General features: G+C 46.7%; 1 protein-coding gene and 1 pseudogene across 2 annotated transcripts in view; both read right to left on the reverse strand.

The window, feature by feature from the left end:
• The window catches only part of MYO1H (myosin IH), a 38,683-nt gene that overhangs the window by 2,665 nt on the left and 15,535 nt on the right, over positions 1–20,483 (reverse strand). Inside the window, exons 8-19 of the mRNA XM_081036549.1 lie at positions 20,079–20,196; positions 15,014–15,127; positions 8,318–8,394; positions 6,902–6,970; positions 5,448–5,532; positions 4,600–4,759; positions 3,937–4,020; positions 3,086–3,179; positions 2,831–2,886; positions 1,689–1,824; positions 1,227–1,297; positions 986–1,083 (exon numbers count right to left, since the gene is read on the reverse strand). Of these exons, the coding sequence (XP_080892675.1) occupies positions 986–1,083; positions 1,227–1,297; positions 1,689–1,824; positions 2,831–2,886; positions 3,086–3,179; positions 3,937–4,020; positions 4,600–4,759; positions 5,448–5,532; positions 6,902–6,970; positions 8,318–8,394; positions 15,014–15,127; positions 20,079–20,196 (1,162 nt within the window). The remainder of the gene's footprint in view (positions 1–985; positions 1,084–1,226; positions 1,298–1,688; positions 1,825–2,830; positions 2,887–3,085; positions 3,180–3,936; positions 4,021–4,599; positions 4,760–5,447; positions 5,533–6,901; positions 6,971–8,317; positions 8,395–15,013; positions 15,128–20,078; positions 20,197–20,483) is intronic.
• LOC308492424 (chromatin modification-related protein MEAF6-like) lies at positions 10,912–11,471 on the reverse strand (annotated as a pseudogene). Its single transcript has one exon. The product of its transcript is annotated as a chromatin modification-related protein MEAF6-like (transcript).

The following is a 20,483-nucleotide window of genomic DNA, read 5'->3' on the forward strand; positions in this document are numbered from 1 at the left end:
AATTTACTTACGCAGTTTTACTAGTTTCAAGATCGAATTCCTGTTTTTTTACAGAGCTTTACTGCATACTTGAATAATCAAAAGAAGAAACCCATTTCCACAACTGGGAACCTTACCACCTATTTCTGTAGTTATCCGCAAATCAATCTAGCACATTCAGTTCAAGGGGCCAATTTGAGGTCTGAAGAACCATTTCTACATCTTCATGCTGCAGCTCTCATAGTGGGCGAGGTCATCCCTCAGAGGTCCAGTAAAACAAATACCGCTGTCCAAGGGACCCAACTCTCTTTCCCCATTCCACACATGAATTAGCTCATCAGGGCTAAGGGTGCTGTGCCTGATGCAGTCAGAATGAGAACCAAGCCTGGCCTTGGGAAACCGCCCATCATCCCTGACCAGCTAGGTGACATGTGGCATGCTGGGTCACCACGTTGTGCCTGGGAAATGCAGAAGGTAGCACCTACTGCAGAGTTGTTGAGAGAATTAAGTACTCTATGTGTCAGGTATTTTTCCCTGACGTCCTAGAGACTTCAGCACATGTCCCTTAGTCAGTCTGGAAGCAGCCTGCAAAGCTGAGGCCCACTGCGTTCAACCAAGTGTCCAAAAAAACAGGTTTCAGCAGCGAAGGTGTGGCTGTCACCTGCTCTGGCCCAGAGTCCCAGCCTTCAGTTTATGACAGCTTCCCTCAGGAACATAAGCACCTCCTTTCAACATTGGACGTTAAGACCACTCACTGTTGGCTTACGTCAGTGAGTGATCACTGACATCTTCATTTGCCCGGAGCCCAACCCATAGAAGGCAAGGAAGGACGTTCTTTGTATCAGAGAGGGCCTGGGTACCCCACTAGAGGCTTCTTTCCCCCCTGCTCTGGCAGGCAATGCTCATTTTACGGGAAGAGGCAGGCTACAATTCAATTCTTCCCTGATCCGTGAATAAACATTTTAACATTGCATTACTTCCGGAGCTGAAGGTGGAACCAACCTACCTTCCTTGAACAACGTTTACAATGTTCTCCTTTTTAACCAGCATGGCGAGTTTAGTAACCACTTCAAATACGTGTTCACACTGTAGGATGGCATCCCCCTGAGGTGGAGAGGAGACGACACAGCTGTGTCAGGAGTAGCAGCTTAAAGAAAAACACTGTCCCCTACAGGGATTGCACCGTGTCAACATTTCGGCAGTGTATGCGGCGGTCTCCTTAGCAGAGACTGGTGGTCTTCAATTACCTTTTGCTTGTTGACTTCTGGCGAAACATGAAGGACTAAGATTCCATCACTCAGGTTGCTAGTGGAGACACCTTAGGACAGATCCAAAATTAGGAACCAGGAACGAGAGGACTTGGCGTTAATACAGAAAAGGCACGCCTAGGGTCTCCCTAACCACCCCTCCCCCCACACACACAATTTCTCCCTCCGAGCTGGGCCCGGAGGAAGGATCTGTTCAGACAGCATGCTATTGGGCTGTAAAGAGAGAGGCGCTGAATAAAACAGGTCACTGGGGAAGGTGACTGCCGTCCAGCCTGGTTACTTGAGGGAAAAGGGTATCCCTGATATTTGTGCCAGAATAAAGAGACCCAGGCTGGGCCTGGACAGCCCCCCTACACTGAGGCCTTCGGATTGAAGGCTCCTTCATGACTCATGTGCCCAGGAGCCAGGCAATCCAATGAGTTAAGATTGCCGGCTTCTTACCTTTGAGTGTTGAGTACTCTATTTTCTGCTTGATTTTGGCAAGTTCCACCACGTAAGCCGCTTTCTGAGTAAGAATGAGTTGCCGCTGTCGTGCCTTGAAGCCTTTCCTGTCATATTTAATGACTGGGATACCATACTGCAAGGAGACCTACCATCACTACGAGGGGAAGGTACTTCATGGAAGGGAGGGGGCAGCGGGCTAAGGTCCTTGTTACTCAGACTCTGGCCACGTTACTCCAAGCGCTCACACACACACACAGGCTCAACCAGATCTTGCATAAACGTGTTTTCTACCCTGGCTCTGCTCGGTAGATGTTTCCTGGCTCTGCCTAGGGCATTGCCCTTGTGAGGAAGTCAAGGTTATGGCCACCTGCTCCCAGGTTTGCTCTGAGATCAACAGAGATGACCTTTCCAACGCTGTGTGGAAGTGAAAGCCCTCACATCCAGAGGATAATCCACTCCAGCCTCACAGGTTTCTCTTCCCCAGGGGACCAAAAGGGACAGAGCAGCCATGAGAGCCATCAAGAGCTTACATAACCAGGTGGGGATCGCACAGCAGCTAAGTCAAGAAGCCCACATCAGCGCCCAGGCACCTTGCCATACTGCTCACCAAGAGGGGATGTTTAAAGATCAGGTTCATGGCTATCCCGGGGGTGCCAAAAAAATGTAGACAAGTGGACATTTTGGTCAACGTGGCTCAAGCAGTAGTTTGCCGTAATCAGAAGTGTCTGGACGCTGTAGGTAACCACTTTGAGCACCTCTTGTCATTGCAGGAGTCAAACGTGACTTGTATTCATCTTCTGTTTTCGGTGTATATTGAGTATTACAATTTTAATACAGTTTTTTCCTTTCTTAAAATGTGTCTACATTTTTTGGGGCACCCTCTGTATTCAATTTCATAGAAAACCAAACACAGCTCCTGAGGTGACGGATAAGGTCCATAAGAACAGCAACAGGTATGTCTAATAGTCACCTAGTCCCCACAGCCTTAGTTGTTACCCAGAGCATGACAGGTGAGAGTCCGGCCACCCACATACCCTCCATTCACACAGTGCTTCCGGACACACTCCATGTAGGAAACAGACCCTGGTCTCAGACCCCACACGGGAGTCCTGTTTGAGGCCAGGCCCACGCTTCCTTACCTGGATTTTCTCATTGCTAATAAGTTGAAGCACTTTGGGATTAATATCTCCTTCATCTAGGGAAGGAACCAGAACACAGTGAATCGTCACTAAATACCACCCTGTGCAAAAGCCACTGGCATCTGCTGGTTTTATGTTCCTCTGTGACCAAGACCTCCATTGGGGAATAGGCGTCAGCAAATGCTATGGAGCCGAGCCTCTTCCTTTGACTTTTTTTAAAACGGAAAGAGTACATACACGGAAAGGTGTACTTACCGAGCCGACTGTCGGCAAAGGGTTGGTTTAAAGTTTTTGCGTAGCCTTCTTTCTTTCCCCCGAAGATTGCACTGGTAACTACCTTTTGCTGCATCTGGTAACACAGAATTGAAAAGTAAAAAAATGGTGGCCACGGAGCTCTTTGGGACAGAGAAGATTTAAGGTCCACGGTATCACTTTCTTGGATAAGCTGTAGGAGCCTTGTCATGTACTTCTGCATAGAAATCAGAACACATTCCTGGCTTTGGCCAAAATGCCCTAAAAATTATACTGCCAGAAGTTGAAACTTACAGAATTTCAGAGAGCAGTTCCTTTCTTCTAGGTCAGAGATGGGCACACTACAGCCTGCGAGCCCAATCCAGCCTCCTGCGTGGTTTTATTAGTCAATTTTATTGGGGCACAATCCTGCCATCCAGATATGTATTGTCTCGAGCTGCTTGCGGGCTACTATGGCAGAGTGGGGTCATTGCAACGCAGGTTGTCTGGCCCGCAAAGCCTAAATATTCTCTCTAGCCCTTTATGGGAAAGGTCTGCTGACCTGCAGATAAGCATGAACAAAACCAGACCTCCAGCAGAAAAGGGTCCTGCATTTGCAGGGCAAGGGCCATCTGGGTTACTTTCCCATGGTAACTGACGCTGATAACAGCTGCCATTTAATGAGGGTTCTGCTACGTGGTCTACATGCGTTTAATTTTCAATGTGTATGAGGCCTGGGCCTAGTGTGACCCTTGGCTTACAGGTGAATTGGTGGGTGGGGACTGTTAAGTCTGATCATCCAGCCGTAGGGCCAGCCGCTGCCTCTCTACCAGTCCACTGTCTCACACACATGCATACATACACCGCGTCCCTACCAGTGCCTTCCTCTCGGCTGTGATCCCGCGGCAGTACTTCCGAACCAGGTTTCTTCTGCACAGTTTCTGGAGCAGATAGGATGCCTATGTGGAGAACACACTTCTTTTGCACCTGCCTCAGTCACACCCTTTCTTGGGCTGTGGCTTTGACAGCACAGCTGAGTTCAGTTCAACTTAAAGTACAACGTTAATCTTTTATAGTCAAAGCAGTTAATCTTCCAATCCTGCACTAACTTCACTACTGCTAAGCTAGGGGTTCTTAAACGTGAATGTATTTGAGTCACCTGAGGAGTTGACTAAAAGGAAATTCCTAGAAATGCCGACTCACTGGGTCCAGATTGGAACCCGGGAATCTTACTATAGCCCCCACTCTGCACTCCAGACACAGAGGGTCCTCAGGTCATCTTTAGAGAAACCCTGTGGTAGGTGACAGTCACCGAACCCATTTGGAAGGCTCCATCAAGGACTGACACCATTTAAAAGTACTCTGTAAACAGACCTCCCATGGCTTTATACTTCCAGTAAGAATATTACGATTTCTTGTGCAATACCCTTGCAAAGAACTGCTTTGCTAAGGCCAGGGGAGACAGCACAAAGAAACAGAAAAGTTAAGCTCCATCGGTGCCCGAGTCATTTGCAACATGGGTCCCAGTGGAGCCTTACATTTTCCAAGATACCAGGAGGCATCAGCCAATTCTTATCCAGGACATTCGTTGGGACGTAGTAGCGAAGGTTCAAGATGTATTTCTTCCGCACAAACACGACAAACTCCTCATTGTCAGGACAAAGAGGCCTGTGTCGATGGATGAATCCCTTTATGAACCTAAACAGGAAAGGATTTTGTTGGTTTTTCTGTCCCATTTCTTCACCGAGACTTGCATTCTCTCCCCATTTGTTTGATTCAGAGGGAGCCAACTGGTAGAGATTCTTTAGATGGTCCCATAGGCCAGAGCCAGTAATGTAGCCCACAGGCCAGATCTGCCCCCTAATTTATGTTCTGTTTCACCCACACTATTTTCTGTTTCTTTTTTAGTAGCTTGAATTAGTTGCCAACAACAAAAAAAATTGGGAGGTATTACATGAAAGCCAGATTTCCAGTGTTCCTTGAAAACAATCGAAAGAGTTGGCAATGCTGGCCTGGCATTTCTCCACGGCAGTGGTCGGCTGAGATGGAAAGCTTTCCAGTTTGCTGCCACACCTTATTGTCCCCACCACACCTTATTGTCTTATCCCAGTTCATGAGAATCACTTGACCTGCCTGGCATCAGAGGGCACTTGACTTTGTGACTTTTGAACTAGACTCTTAAGAGAGACTACAAACGTACTGAGCTATAATCACCCCCAAGTTAGGGAGCTCAGAGGGAAGAGATGGGACTGGATTGGTAAGAGTTGGCATCCCAAAAGGAAGATTACCTTTCTACACAAATCCGAAAAACCAAGTCTAGGGCCACCCTCTTCCAAGCACCAGCATTGAGTAGGGCCTCTCTTCCCTCCTATACCCCAGAACTTACTTCCTTATAATCTGCACAGCCCACTTTCTCCTTTTCATCTCCTTCCGAGCCAGGACTCCACGCCAGTGGGTTTCCAGTTTGATGGCTGAAAGAGTTCACTGCTGGCATTAGAAGGTGAGTACAATCATATTTAAATACAAAAGGCTTTTTCAGAATTGGTCATCCATACCACAAACATCTACAAGCCCACCACAGCACTTTGCTAGCCCAGAGATGGAACGTCCTGGGGGTGCTCAGACGAAGGCTGAAGTAGGGAGACAGAGGAACCCCGGGATGCTCTGGGAAGCTTCAAGGGAAGCCGCGAAATTATGCGAGGGGACCAGAGTTTCCCAAGGTCGTTTCTGGGGACGAGCGGTGCTTGTGACAGCATATCCAGTTGTCTTACCACTCCTTGATTTGTTTCATCATGTTTAATTGTCTACATTTAAAAATTGGGGTATATAAACAAATTGGGACACAAAATTTAGATTTCTGGCTCCTCTCCCACTTTTGGAATGCTTTTCTGATTTTTCTCAGTTACTCAGATTTTTTAAATGCTTTTATTCCTCATAACTGGTACAAAAACAACCAACTGGCAGCAACCCCAATGCCCATCAACAGAATGGCTAACTTGGGAAATACTCATATAGCACAGGGGTCAGTGAACGACAGCCCTCGGGCCAGCCTCCTGTTTTTGTAAATAAAATTTAATTGCAACATCACTGTGATCATCCATTTCTGTATTTGCCTAAAGCTACTGTCATTCTACAACAGCAGAGTAGAGTAACTTCAACAGAAACCATATGACCTACAGGCCTAAAAAATTTACTGTCTGGTCCTTTAAGAAAAAGAATGCCGACCTCTAATACAGTGGAATACTATGCAGCTATGAAAATGAATAACTAAATCTACACACAGTTACTGGTTGACTTTCAAAAACAACTTAAGAGTGTAAAAATGTTGCAAAAACTACAAGCAGTATAATTTATTAAGTTCAAAACATGCCAGCCTAGAACTAGTGTTAAGTGATGAATGCATCCATAGATGGTAAAACGATATTTAAAAAAACAAAACCCCAAGGGAATTATAAATGCAAAAATCAGAAGAGTGGTGTGTGTGTTGGGGGCGGGGGGGGGGGGGCGCTGACTGAGAAGTGATTGGGGACAGAAAAGATCCAAGGGTACTCCTGGTGTTGGTAACTTTTTTAAAAAATTATTCTTTAATCATGCATACGTTATGGATCAAATAAAACATGGAACAAATATAGGTTATATGTTATCATCTCTGGTCAACAGAGTAAAAATGAGAGGAGGCACCAGAACTGGGCCCCAAGGCCACCCCATATCAAGGTTTCAAGGACAGGCAGGGAGAGAGGATGAGCAAAGGGAGCCTGTGCTTCCAGGAGGTGGGTAGATGATTGGAAAACAGTGGGGTTCTGGCCCATCGCAAACTGGAAATGTCTGTTGAATGCTTACCTGCTTGTCTCTTTTTCACATAGACTCTCCTTTCTAGGCAGCCTTTGTACGTGGCTTGAATTTTCGCAACTTAAAATAAAACAAAAGTTTTGGTGAAATGGCTCTCGTTCTTGCATCTTGGTGGTTGTGACCTTCAGAGGGGACGTGAGAAGTGGCCCTTGGGGTGTGCGGTTTGGAGCAGACAGAGGAAACCCATGCAGCAGGGCAGAAATGAGAGTGGGCAGGTTATCGTAAGCCTGGCGGTCAGAAGCTGTCCAATGACGAGCTTCCTTTCTTCCTTCCCCTTGCCTTCCTTCCCCCAGGGTAAAGAACCGAGCTACCATCTAAAGGGACTGTGGGGCCCTGGTTTCCTGTGAGGCGTTATATTTCATCCTCACACCCTACCTTGCAAGGCCGACATCAGCACATTTTAATTATGGGCGTGCAGGCTTGCTCACTAAGGAAACTTGCTGGCTGCTAGGCAACGCAGCTGCAGGGCTGGGGACCCCACACGCTCTACCTCTTCCTCCCAGTGCCTGAGGTCCCACCCCAGGCCAAGCTCCTCCAGGAGGGTCCCACAGACCAGCAGTGTCACACCCCTGGGAGCTGGTTAGAAATGCTGACTCAGGCCCCCACAGCCAGCTGCTGCCCATTAACTAGACTCAGCTGATCGCTACCCACTGGGGTCAAAAAATGAAACCATGCAGCACAGTGGTTAGGAGTCCAGGCCTTGAAGCCAAAGAGACCCACGTTCAAAGCCCAGCTCTGCTGCTGACTAGCTGTGTGGCCTCCAGCAAGTTACCCACATCTCTGGGCCCATTTTCCTGAATATGAAGTGGAGGTAATGTCACTCCATAGGTTTGTTCTGACGATACAATGAGATCATGAGTACCAAGGAGTGGGTATGCACCGGCACACAGCAAACACGCAGATTACTCAAGCTGAGTCCTCAACAGACCAGTTTTACTTTCAAGGGAGACCCGCCACTGCCCCAGTAGTTGTTTATTGTTTCCATTCTCCACCCTCCTTCACCCCCCATCTCACTTTTCTCCATTACCATTCGCAACAAACACCCTGGCTGTAGGCTTTGAAGCTATACCTTCGGAAAACGGATACTCATACAAACCAAGTTTCTAAAACCTTCATTTAAGGGCGACGGACTCCCATGGGTTTAGGTCCTCGTGTAGCACAACAGAGTTGGGTCCAAACTAAAACTGGGGCAGCCCTGCAGTCGTGAAGCCTCGGTGTGCCCCCACGAGGACCTCCAAACACCCATTAAAGGCATACAATCACATGTATCTTACCACTTTCTCATATCTTGTTCCTGGTTTCCAAAGCCAGGAACGTTATATCAAACACCATGTTTAAGATGTTTCCCAAGCTAAACGTGTTCATTTCACATTCTATTGAAATCAGGGCAGGAAAAAAAAATCATACCTAATTGATGTTTCCTAAATTCAAAGGCCTCTTCAGTAGCAAATAGAGCTCTGGGGTAACGAATGAATATTTTGGTTCTAGAAGTAAAAAAGAAAAAAAGAGAGAGAGAATGTCTTATGTTTATTTTTCCTACAGAAAGTTTATCTGAGAACAAGAGTGAAAGCTTTTGCACATTTGACAAGGTAAAATTGTTTTGATAATAGACTCCATCCATATTCAACTCTACCCCCAGTATCACAAATGGAACATATTTTTTCTAACAAAGATCTGGAAGTTAAAGATCTTTAACTTTAGAAGTTAAAGGCTGTGATTACAGTCCAACGAAAGGTGAAGCCCCGAATGTCATCCTTTAGACTGATTTACAACATAGGATTTAAATCACACTGTCCTGTTTCCTAATGCAAGGGATCCCCACTTGGCTTCCTTCCTATCAGAATTCCAGGGACTCATTGAAAGGATATCCCCATAACTAGATTGTACTCTAGTCAAGAGTGTCTGGGGATGGGACCCAAGCATCCGTATTTTTTTAAGCTTTCCAGGTGATTCCAATGTGCAGACAAGGTACGTGACCATTGCTTCAGCGGCAGGTAACAATGATCAGAGTTCCTCGGCCCATCACCCCTATAGGAAGGGGGATCTGTTGGATACTGATGGCTCTCTTTGATCCTATCTTTCACTCTACTCAAGAACTCCATATATTATCAGCTTTGGGTACAATTTGGAGCCTTTCTGTATGCCTTCATGATTTCAAGAGCGATATTTAATTAGGCAAATAGCAGAGAGAGAAAAGATGGAAAAATAAATTTTCATTAGGCATGATACAGATAAATAAAAAAATGGAAAAAAAACCCACTCAGGTTTAAAAGTAAAGCAATGAAAAGTCAAAGCCTGTGAAATTTTATTCATACAAAAGAAGAAAAATCGATTTTAAAAGGACTGATTTAAACGTGTCGTGCAGGGGACCCTACTCGCTGCACCATGTGTCGTGCGGGGCGTCCGGCGGGGTCTCTGCTCCCACTCACCACATAACAACGCAGGACATAGTGAGGCCAAAAAGGAACACCCACGGAGCCATAAATAGGGGAGTCAAAGCACTATATTCTCACTGGTGGCTAGGCTGGGGACACAGGAAGCAGGATCTACATAATCTGCAACCCGCCATCCTAACAGCAGTCTGCGCTTGCCAGCCACCATCTTCTTGTTAGCCCCCATTCTCCCTGCTAGCGTAGCCACAGCAGTTATATTAGTGGCCAATGGCTTACGGGTTACAGCTGACGGCCAACTAGCCACAGCTGATGGCCATCTGATTACAGTTGATGGCCATTTACTACCCGAGCCAGCACCTTTTTACGTGAGGCCGAGAGCCTGGAAACTGCTTTTCGGGGCTTTGTCCCCACAACATGTTTTTCAACTTTTCCTATTCCTTGAACAAGAAACTGCTTCCAACTAAGAAAGATTTAAGATAGGTAAGTATTAAATAAACACTCTGTAACTTTCCCCTGCAAAAAAAAAAAAAAAGAGAGCCAAATTCCCCACTTTTTTTATGGTAAACCCAATTACTTTCAGTTAAAAATATTGGCAACTCCACGAAACATGATCAGATATGTCAGCAGGAAGGTACCAGCTGTACCAAGGGCATTACAAAAAGGCCCAAAAGAAAACAAGATGGTAAAAACAACAGCGGAAAAATGATGAAACACAAACAAAATACAAAAATGCTGGCATATTTACTGCCTCCCTCTGAAATGTGACCTGTTCTACTTTCAGCATGAAACAAAAGTAGAGACCTTTTCTCAATGGATATTGTCACGCAGGGGACCCTGCTCGCTGCGCCATTTGTCATTCAGGGCGTCCGGTGGGGTCTCTGCTCCCGCTCCCCACATAAGAACGCAGGACATGGTAAGGCCAGAAAGGAACACCCACAAAGCCATAGATAGGGGAGTCAAATCACTATATTCTCACTGGCGGCTGGTCTGGAGATACAAGAAGCGGGATCTACATAATCTGCAACCCGCCATCCTAACAGCAGTCTACGCTTGCCAGCCACCATCTTCTTGCTAGCCCCCATTCTTTTTCTGCTAGCGTAGCCACAGCCGTTATATTAGTGGCCAATGGCTCACTGGTTACAGCTGACGGTCAACTAGCCACAGCTGATGGCCATCTGATTACAGTTGATGGCCATTTACTACCCGAGCCAGCACCTTTCTACGTGAGGCCGAGAGCCTGGAAACTGCTTTTTGGGGCTTTGTCCCCACAGATATCACAGATGAAACTGATGCCAGCCAGTTTGCAGGGGTGGGGTGGGGGGGAGGACATTCAATCTAAGAAGAGAGAGATTCAGTTAGCAACTTGCTGGGATTATAACCCCATTCTTGGTGTTCCTACTAAAAATGACACGAAGTCAATGATCCGATGTGGTCTGACTGAAATGACTTGTCACCTTTCAGAACTACTCAGTCACAGGCACTGGGTCTGGGAACACAGAGGTGGGTGGTGACACACTCAGGTGAGAGATGTTTATCTTTATGAAGTCAGAGGAGGGAGGCAGGACTCTCCAGCCTGGAAGCTTCAGCACTAATGAGTCTTCTAATAGCTTATGGGGGCGGGGGGGTGGGCGGTTGTTGGTTTAACTTCAGATCAATCCTGTGCTTTTTCATTCTTTCATTTTTTTATGACAGCTGTAATGACTCCCTGAGGAAGTCAAAGCAGCAGCCTTCTGAGGTTTCACTCCCTGCACAGAACCATCCAAACCCTCAGGGTCCTCCTGGCTGGGCTCCTTTTCCTGATTGTGGAAGTCTGGGGAAGTATCACTTTCTGTCCCACTTCCTGGTTCCCTCTTTTTAATGAGCTGCTCCTGAACTCCTGCCAAGGCACTTACTGCAGCTGTTGAAGTAATACTTCCCTTAAACTTCTGATTCCTTTGTGGTTTTTGCTATTGGAGTTTTTTTGGTTGTTCACACACCTATCCCAGCCACGAATAGTATTGCCAGACATCTGCATGTCTTCCAAGTAGCTTTCCTTCAAAAACATCGATTTGTCCCTCCAAGTTTGCCCGTGTTTCTGCCAGCTCCTGCTGCCGCTTCACAAGCTCCACCAGCTCCGGCGGGGACCTGGGGTCTGCAGTGTTACCACCTTGTTGTACTGGTATCACCATGTTGGGCTGAGACAGGCAGCCAAGAGTGTTTTCACTATTAGTTGGTTCAGTTACTATCTTATAATGGGTTGAATAGTGTTCCCCGAAAATTCATGTCCACTCAGAACTTGAGAAAGTGATTTTATTTGGAAATAAGGTCTTTGCAGATGTAATCAAGGTAAGGATGGAGATGAGCTCATTAGGGTGGACCCTGAATCCAAGCCTGTCCTGATAAGAGACAGAAAAGAACGCACAGAGACATAGGGGAGAAGACAGTGTGAAGACGGAGGCAGGGGTTGGAGTGATGTGGCCACAAGCTGGGGAATGCCAGGAGCCACTGGGAGCTGAAAAAGCAAGGAAGGATCCTCCCACAGAGCCTTTAGAGGAAGCGTGGTCCTTTCAACACCTTGACTTTGGATTTCTAGCCTCTAGAACTGGAAGAGAATACATTTCTGTTGGTTTAAGCCAGCTAGTTTGTGGCAATTTGTTATACAGCCCTAGAAAACAAATACACCATCCTAACCTGAAGTTATTTCCCTGGGCTTTAAGAAGAGATGACACAGAAGTGAAATAAGTCAGACTGAGAAAGACAAATACCACATGATCTCACTTATATGTGGAATCTAAAGAACAAAATAAACCCACCAAAAAACCACACAACAGAAACAGAAACAGACTCAGATACAGAGAGCAAACTGATGGTCGCCAGAGGGGAGGGAGGTCGGGGAACCGGGTGAAAAAGGGGAAGGGATGAAGAAGTACAAATTGGTAGTTACAAAAAAATCACGGGATGTAAAGTACAGCGTAGAGAATATAGTCACCAATGTTGCAGGGTGATCACTGCATAAATTATATAAATATCTAACCACTATGCTGTACATCTAAAACTAATGTAAAATAATATTGAATGTCGACTGTAACTGTAAAACAAATCATTTTTAAAAAGTGATGAGAAAGACTATGAGTCTAGTTTTAAAAGAAGATCCCCTCAATTAGCAGAGCTAAATTATAAATACTGCTGTCCATTGCCTGCCCCACCCACCCACCCTTTGAGGGAAACTTCCCAGGACGGAAGGGGGGGAAAAGGGGGTTATAGCGGGGGTGGGGGTGGGGGGGTGGGGGGGGTTATAGCGGTGTTATGCCACATGATCCCACTTCCTCATCAGAAGTTGTGGAACGGGGAAAGGACCCCCCTCTAACCTCCATGGCCTAGCCTCCGACAGGAAGTTCTAAGCAGGATTCCCCCCTGGAGAAGGGCCTAGAATAGAAGCATAGAGATGGAGATGGGGCAGAGCGGCCACAGACGGCCAGGTCCAAGTGGGACTTAGGAGTTGGCAGCTCAAGTCCACTGACAGATTCAAAGGCAGAGAGATCCCTGAAGTTGGAATCTGAGTCATGGTAACGAATCCTCTTCATGTTTGGGCACCAGGCCTTATAACCAAATGAACCCTGATCAAAATGACTAATAGACTAAAATCTTCCTGCTTCACCCTGATGAAGTTTTGCCTCCACGCCTTCAATGTGCGTGAAAGTTCACTCACAACTACAACTCTATAGTAATGCTACTCCGAGTTCTAGACCAGCACTTTCCAGGATGGTAGAGGAGCTTTCACATCACTGTCGCACGGGGCGGCAGGCGGGGTCTCTGCTCCCACTCCCCACATAAGAACGCAGGACATGGTGAGGCCAAAAAGGAACACCCACGGAGCCATAGATAGGGGAGTCATATCACTATATTCTCGCCGGCGGCATCCGCCTCTCTGCAATCTGCTCTTGCTAGCCCCCAATCTTCTTCTAGCGTAGCCACAGCCGTTATATTAGTGGCTAATGGCTTACGGGTTACAGCTGACGGCCAACTAGCCACAGCTGTTGGCCATCTGATCACAGTTGATGGCCATTTACTACCCGAGCCAGCACCTTTCTATGTGAGGCCGAGAGCCTGGAAACTGTTTTTTGGGGCTTTGTCCCCACAATCACGTAAGTCCTAATATCTCCTCTAAGAAATCCTGGTACGTTTGAACCATGGAAGAGGCTAGGCACAGAGGTTAGGGGAGCCACCCTAGTCCCCTCATTTTTCAAGCCAAGAGGCTCATTCTAGCCCTCCGCCACCCATCAGGCATAGAACACAGGCCTGTTTATAACTTAATCTTCTCCAACAGGCAGCAAAATTGCCCTTCTAACCATTTAGAGCTTGTCATATTGTGATTTATAATGAGAAATAGATATTTGGCCTTTGTTGTGTTTCAGTGTCACAGCCCACAAAACCCTTGTAATTTACTAAGTGATTAGAGCACTAGGGGCTTTGATTATATTTGGCTTTTGTTTCTGAAATAGCTTCAAAGTGACAATGGTGAAATGGGTGTCTTATTATTTATAATTATAACAAAACCCTCTTGATCACACCACACTTGAGTTTATGCTGATGAAATGATATTTGGAAAGCCTCTAGGTAACCGTGGGGACAGAGCCCCAGACAGCAGTTTCCAGGCTCTCGGCCTCACGTGGAAAAGTGCTGGCTCAGGTAGTAAATGGCCATCAACTGTGATCGGATGGCCATCAGCTGTGGCTAGTTGGCCGTCAGCTGTAACCAGTGAGCCACTGGCCACTAATATAACTGCCGTGGCTATGCTAGCAGAAAAATGGGGGCTAGTAAGAGCGGATTGCAGAGAGGCGGATGCTGCCGGCAAGAATATAGTGATATGACTCCCCTACCTATGGCTCCTTGGGTGTTCCTTTTTGGCCTCACCAGATCCTGCGTTCTTATGTGGGGAGCGGGAGCAGAGATCCCCCAGGCTGCCCTGCATGACAGTAACCTAACGATGGGGGCTGGTTGCCAGGGGAACCAACCACATGATTAGAAGGTTGGAACATTCAGCCTCACTTCCCGGGAAGGGAGAGGGGCTGGAGGTTAAACTAATCACCAGTGGTCAATGACTTTATCAATCACACCTCTGTAATGAAGCCTCTATAAAACCCCAAAAGGACATGGTTTGGAGTTTCTGGGTGCACCTGGAGAGGGTGTGGAAGCCCCGCCCCTTCCCGCGCATGCCTTGCCCTTTGGATCCCTTTCATCTGGCTGTTCCTGAGTTATAAGCCTTTGTAATACATCAGTAATCTAAGTAAAATGTTTTCCTGAGTTCTGTGAGCTGCTCTAGCAAATTAATTGGACCCAAGGAGGGGGTTGTGGGAAGCTCCGGTTTATAGCCAATCAGTCAGAAGCACAGGTAACAACCTGGCCGTGGCACCGGCGTCTGCTGTGGGCGCCTTCACCTGCAGTATCTGACGCTACCTCCAGGTGGGCAGTGTCAGAATGGGGGTAAATTGCAGGACATCCAGCTGGTGTCAGAAGTGTTGTGCAATGGAGAGTTGTGCGTGTGGGTGAAGAATTGAGAGTGAAAGAGACACACAGGAGAGGTGTTTCTTTAAAGAGATGCATTTAAATGGAGTGGATGAAAGTATCTGCTTGGAAATCTACGTCAACTCCTGAAAAATGCATCTCCAGGCTCTAGATGGATATGGATAAATGCCCAAAACATTTCGACGGCAACTTCCCAGCCACTTACCTCCCTAATTTGTAGTCCTCGGGTTTATAGCCAATGTACTTGATCAGCCGCTCTACGCCCTCTGCTGGAGGCCCCTGCCAGTGCGGCCAAGTGTCTGGGCACAAGGATTTGTACCTAAGGGAGAGAGGAGAGGCACACCTGGAAAGCCATCAGATCTGGCACTGGCCCCCCACCAGGAGTAGGCTTCTTTCTGCTGCTGGCATACCAGCCGCTCAGCATACTATAGTAGACTCACTACTTGCTTGAACTCAACTTCTTTGAATTCAACACCATATACGTGGCAAGAAAGAGAGAGAAACTGTTTTGGTGGGACAGGCCTGTTTTCACAGAACAATGACCTCACCAGAAAACAATTCCCTTCCTAGGTATAGACCCACGAGACATGAAAACATATGTCCATGTGAAAACCTTATACATGAATGTTCACAGATTCATTGATCATAATAGACAAAAGGTAGAAACACACAAAGGTCCATCAACGGACAAATGCATGGACGCCAGATGTGAACCAGCATGGGAAGAACACGTGCCATGCCTGGTAGGGGACCAGGGATTTTTCAAGGGTAATTTGGGATCCAGTGTTGACGTAAGAACTTGATTTCAGCATAGGACGCAACGCCCTTTTAATATACAGTCACTAGAAAGACAACGGTGATGTCTATAAATAATACGTGAATGCAGAATTCCAAAGTGTCTGCCTGGAACCACACGGCCTGGGTTTGAGCTCGGCTCAGGGGCTGGACAAGTCACTTCATCTCCTCACTTACGCAACGCGAACGAGAACAGGACGTTCCTCACGGGATCATCCAGAAGATTGAAACGAGGAATCCACAGAAAGTATCTGGCACGGTCCAAGACTTCCCATACAATAGCCGTGGCATACCTATTAAGTATCTTCCTAATGTCGTTATATGGTATTATTTTAAAATCAAAATTTAAACTGTTAAAAACATGGTTATTTTCCTGGGGCTGTATTTTATGAGCAAGTCCATTAAAGGCATTTGCAATGAACTGAATGTTTGTGAACCTTCTCCCCCAAATTCACATGTTGAAAAATCCTAACCCCCCCAAGGTGATGGTTGTTAGGAGGTGGAGCCCTTGGGTGGTGATTAGGTCCTGAGGGAAGCGTCCTCATGAATGGGATCAATGTCCTTATAAAGGGACCGCAGAGACCTCCCTGACCCTCTTTCCAACGTGTGAGGACATGTGAGAAGATGGCAGTCTGCAACCCAGAAGAGGGCGCAAAGCAGAACCTCACTGTGCTAGCATTCTGACCTCCGATTTCCAGCCTGCAGACTGTGAGAAATCAACTTCTTTTGTTTATAAACCACCAACGTCATGGTAGTTGGTTATAGCAGTCTGAACAAAGACAGGCATTAAGTGTCACCTGCTCTTCCCTGACTACCTCGCCCTGTCCAGCCACAGGCACAATGGCATGGATGAATGCCCACCCCAGGGAGCATGCACACCCCTACTCCCGTCCTTCCGGCTCTCACCCATCACTAGCACACGCCATCCGGTCTGCCCAGACATGGGCCAGACAGATGCAGAGGTGATGGGGAGGTGACTTCAATGCCTGCAGGGTGGGGGGACTACTAACTTCTGTCCTTTTCAGCCCTGAGATGCAGTTGCGTCCTGACCACGAGAGGCGGTGCCTGGCCAGGTGCACAGATAGGGCGTCTCCAACCCAATCCCTTGAACGTCTCCTGCTTCTATGCCCAGGCCACTGCCCTGCAGCCACGCCTGCCCTTTAGCTGGTCCTCGAGCCTGCCCAGTTCCCAACGCTAGGCTCTTTCCTGGACTGCTGTTCCCAATATCCTTAGGGCTCCCTCCCTCACTTGGAGAGGCCCTCCTGGGCCACTTTACCTAAGGAGGGAGCCTGCCACTCTTCCCCCTTACCCACATTCATTTTCCTTCTAAGAATGTACCCCCACCCCCACAACTGGCTATATCTTCGTGTTATCACTGGTCTCTCCCACCAGAAAGTAAACTCCATGTGGCAGGGATGGAGTTTGTCCTGTTACCCAGCACCTAGGACAGAGCTGGTACAGAGCAGTGCTCACTGGTATTATGGAAAGAAGAAACCAGCCTCAGACAGCAGCAGACTAGGGAAAAGGGGTATGAAGTTCAAAAAATCCCAGGAAGATGGGAAGGTCAAGTATGTGTGTGGTGGTGGGGGTGGGGTGGGCAGTGACTGCTACTTCCTGCCACCTTCACCAGAAGTCAACTTCAGAAAGATGGATGAGATAAGGGCGAATGAATGACAGGTAGCTGATGAGCAAAAAGGGGTACAACCCCCCCCCCAAAAAAAAACACCTGGCAAATTGTGTGGTGGTTTCCCAATTATACATTATCATCTGACCCAGTAATTTATTCCAAGGTATATGCACAAAGAAATGAAAATAGATGCCCACACAAAAACTCGTACATGAATTGTCCTAACAGTATTATTCATAATCACCAAAGAGTGGAAACAACCCAAATGCCTATCAACAGATGAATGGATAAGTAAAATCTGGTCTATGCACACAACGGAGTATTGTTCTGCCACGAAAAGGAATGAAATATAATCCAAGCTACAATACGGATGAATCTCGCAAACATTATGTTAAGTGCAAGCCTCCAGACACAAAAGCCTAAATGCTACACAAATGACTCCATTTGTATGAAATGTCCAGCATAGGGAAATCTACAAAGACAAAGTAGATTAGTGGTTGCTTAGGGCTGGGGGTGGTAAGGAGATAGGGGGTTTACAGCTAAAGGGTACAGAGTTTGTGAGGTGATGAAAATGTCCTAAAATTGAACACCCCAAATCACTGACACGGACGTGGGTGAATCGCGTGGTATGCGAATTATATCTCGATAAAGCTATTTAAAAAGACAAGAGACCATGGCTATGCATTGGGAGTGTGGTCCAGAAATGGTGACAGATGAAAGAAAAAAGGAGAGGGGACAAAGAGGAAAGGGATGTGACAACGAGCCTCCAACATTAGACTGCTTGAAGATCCTTTGTTTCCTTCAGACCTGCCTTCTACACACGCCTCCATGGGTGTTTTATGGTTCCATGGAGTTGAGGATTGGGGACGAAAACGCCTCTCCAAATGTACCTACGGTATAGAACAAAGCTGTCCCCAAGCTGGGGCCTGGGCCTCCCCTTGGGAGCCTTCAAAGATGGCATTTGGGGCAGGATTGTCTGTAACTCTTCTCACTGTTTCTAAAACCCAAAGAGTTACGCCATTTCTCAAGATTAAGTGTGACGCATGTCGGTAAAATCCTGTGTGTGTTCAGCCGAAATTGTATCATTAGCTGATGATGCTAATCAGAAGTTCAGATCAGCAGGTAGATAAATCATTAAAATAACAGTGAGGAAAGAGACTATTACTTAATAAATACATGTAAGTGCATATCAATGATCAAGACACAAGGCTGATGGGAGAAGAACAAACATGATCCTTGGTAGAGAAAAAACTCTGGAATCACAAAATTAGGGGCTAAAAATAAGAACACATGAAAATGCTAAAGTTTCAGAGCTCAGGATCTTGGGGTGTAAGTAGCAAAATGCAAGTTGTTAGATTTAAAAATGGAAGCTCACGCATGTGTTTTTTATGATGATAAAATCATACTTCAAAAAAAGCCTAATTTCAGTTGAAGTATAAAATTGCTGATATTCAACCAGGGGGACCTACAAAAATGACCATTTCACTATGCTTCTGTGGAGAGTGTGAGAGCGTATTGCTATTTTGGCAAGAAATTCACATGCAGCTTACCACCAATGAAATATTAGCCAGCAAATTTGGGCCATAGTAGTGGTACTGGTGGAGCATATTATTCAATTCTTATAAACTCCTTGAGAGCAGGCAATTTAATCCCCATGTGACACCCAAGGAACTAGGTCACAGGTGGAAGAGATAGAATGGGGATTCCCACCCAAGTCTGTGTGGCTTCAATGCCTGTGTTCCCACCACCACACCCGCTTCTCTTGACAGCCCGCGAGGCCGAGAGGAGTGACCCCAGACTGACAGCGCCAAACCAGGACCTGTGGTCCCCTTAGGAAGGGTTTGCCCTAGACAAGTACAGACCCAAGGGAAGCACCACCCATATCTGCCCTGGGGTCTCTGCACTCAGTTCCAAGAAGATAGGGGCTTTGTGAAATGAAGTGGCAGGTGGTGAACTGAGTCAGCTTCCTAGCCTCCAAAATGTTAGTGTTTCATCACTGTCACAGCTACAGCAGGTAGAAAAAACTGAGTTCCCCGAGGGACGCCCTTTTATTCATCGCCTCACCCAAAGACTCACACTGAGAACAGTCGTCCCCCCCCTTATCTATCACTCCACTGTCTGCAGTTTGTGTTACCCACAGTCAACTGTGGTCTGAAAGCATTACATGGAAAATTTCAGAAATAAATAATTCACACGTTTTACACCGCATGCTGTTCTGAGTAGCGCGATGAAAACGCGAGCCATCCCGCTTTGTCCCACCCTGGACATGACTCCTCCCTTTGTCCTGTGTCTCCACACTGTGTACGCTGCCCACCCACCCATCAGTCACTCAGGAGCCATCTCAGTGACCAGATGGACTGTTGGGATATCATGCTGCTTGTGTTCGAGTCACCCTTCTCCTACTTCATCATGGCCCCAAAGCACAAGAGTGGTGAGGCTGGCAATTCAGAGATGCCAAAGGGAAGTTTACAGGGCTTCCTTTCAGTGAAAAGGTGAAAGTTCTCAATTTAAGGAATTTTTATCTTCTCACGTCATCACAAGAAGGGTGAGGACAATACAGTAAGATATTTTGAGAGAGAGACTACATTCACATAACTTTTATTACAGAATGCCGTTGAAATGGTTCTATTTTATTACTGATTGTCGTCCATCTAGTACTGTGCCTAACTGATTGATACACTAACCTTTATCATAGGTATGTATGCATAGGAAAAAATGTAGCATATATAGGGTTGGGTGCTATCCACGGTTTCAGGCATCCCTTGGGGGTCTTGGAACGTATTCTCTGCAGATAAGAACGACTATAGGTGTTTGACTTTACTGGCTTCATCAATAAAATAAACTTTACCTGTGTAAGAAATGCTCGTATTTCCGACGGTATGCAAAGCCAGCCCGTCTCACCCGCAGATGTTCCATCAGCCCCAGGTACTTGACCTGATGCCGTACGAGGAAGTCATCAAACCTGCCTTTGGAAACACAGAAGGGAAAGTGACAATTAAGGACACTTTGGCTCTCTTTCAACCTAGACCGACCAGAGACGACCAGCTGACCATCTGTGAGTTGCATTTGGCCCCAAATATGTTTCCTTAGGCCCTAATTGTGTTTCATTTATGGGAGCATCTTACAGGAACATCCGGATTTCAGTTTCTCTTGAAAAACCATGACATCTGGTCATTCTGGGCTTAGAGTCTCACATGACAACAACAGCTGGAAGGGAGTAGTGCTTTAGACAGGGTGTGCCCTCTCCAGTTTG

The sequence above is a fragment of the Rhinolophus hipposideros genome (genome assembly GCF_964194185.1).
Source record: "Rhinolophus hipposideros genome assembly, chromosome: 24".
Classification (NCBI taxonomy): Eukaryota; Metazoa; Chordata; class Mammalia; order Chiroptera; family Rhinolophidae; genus Rhinolophus; species Rhinolophus hipposideros.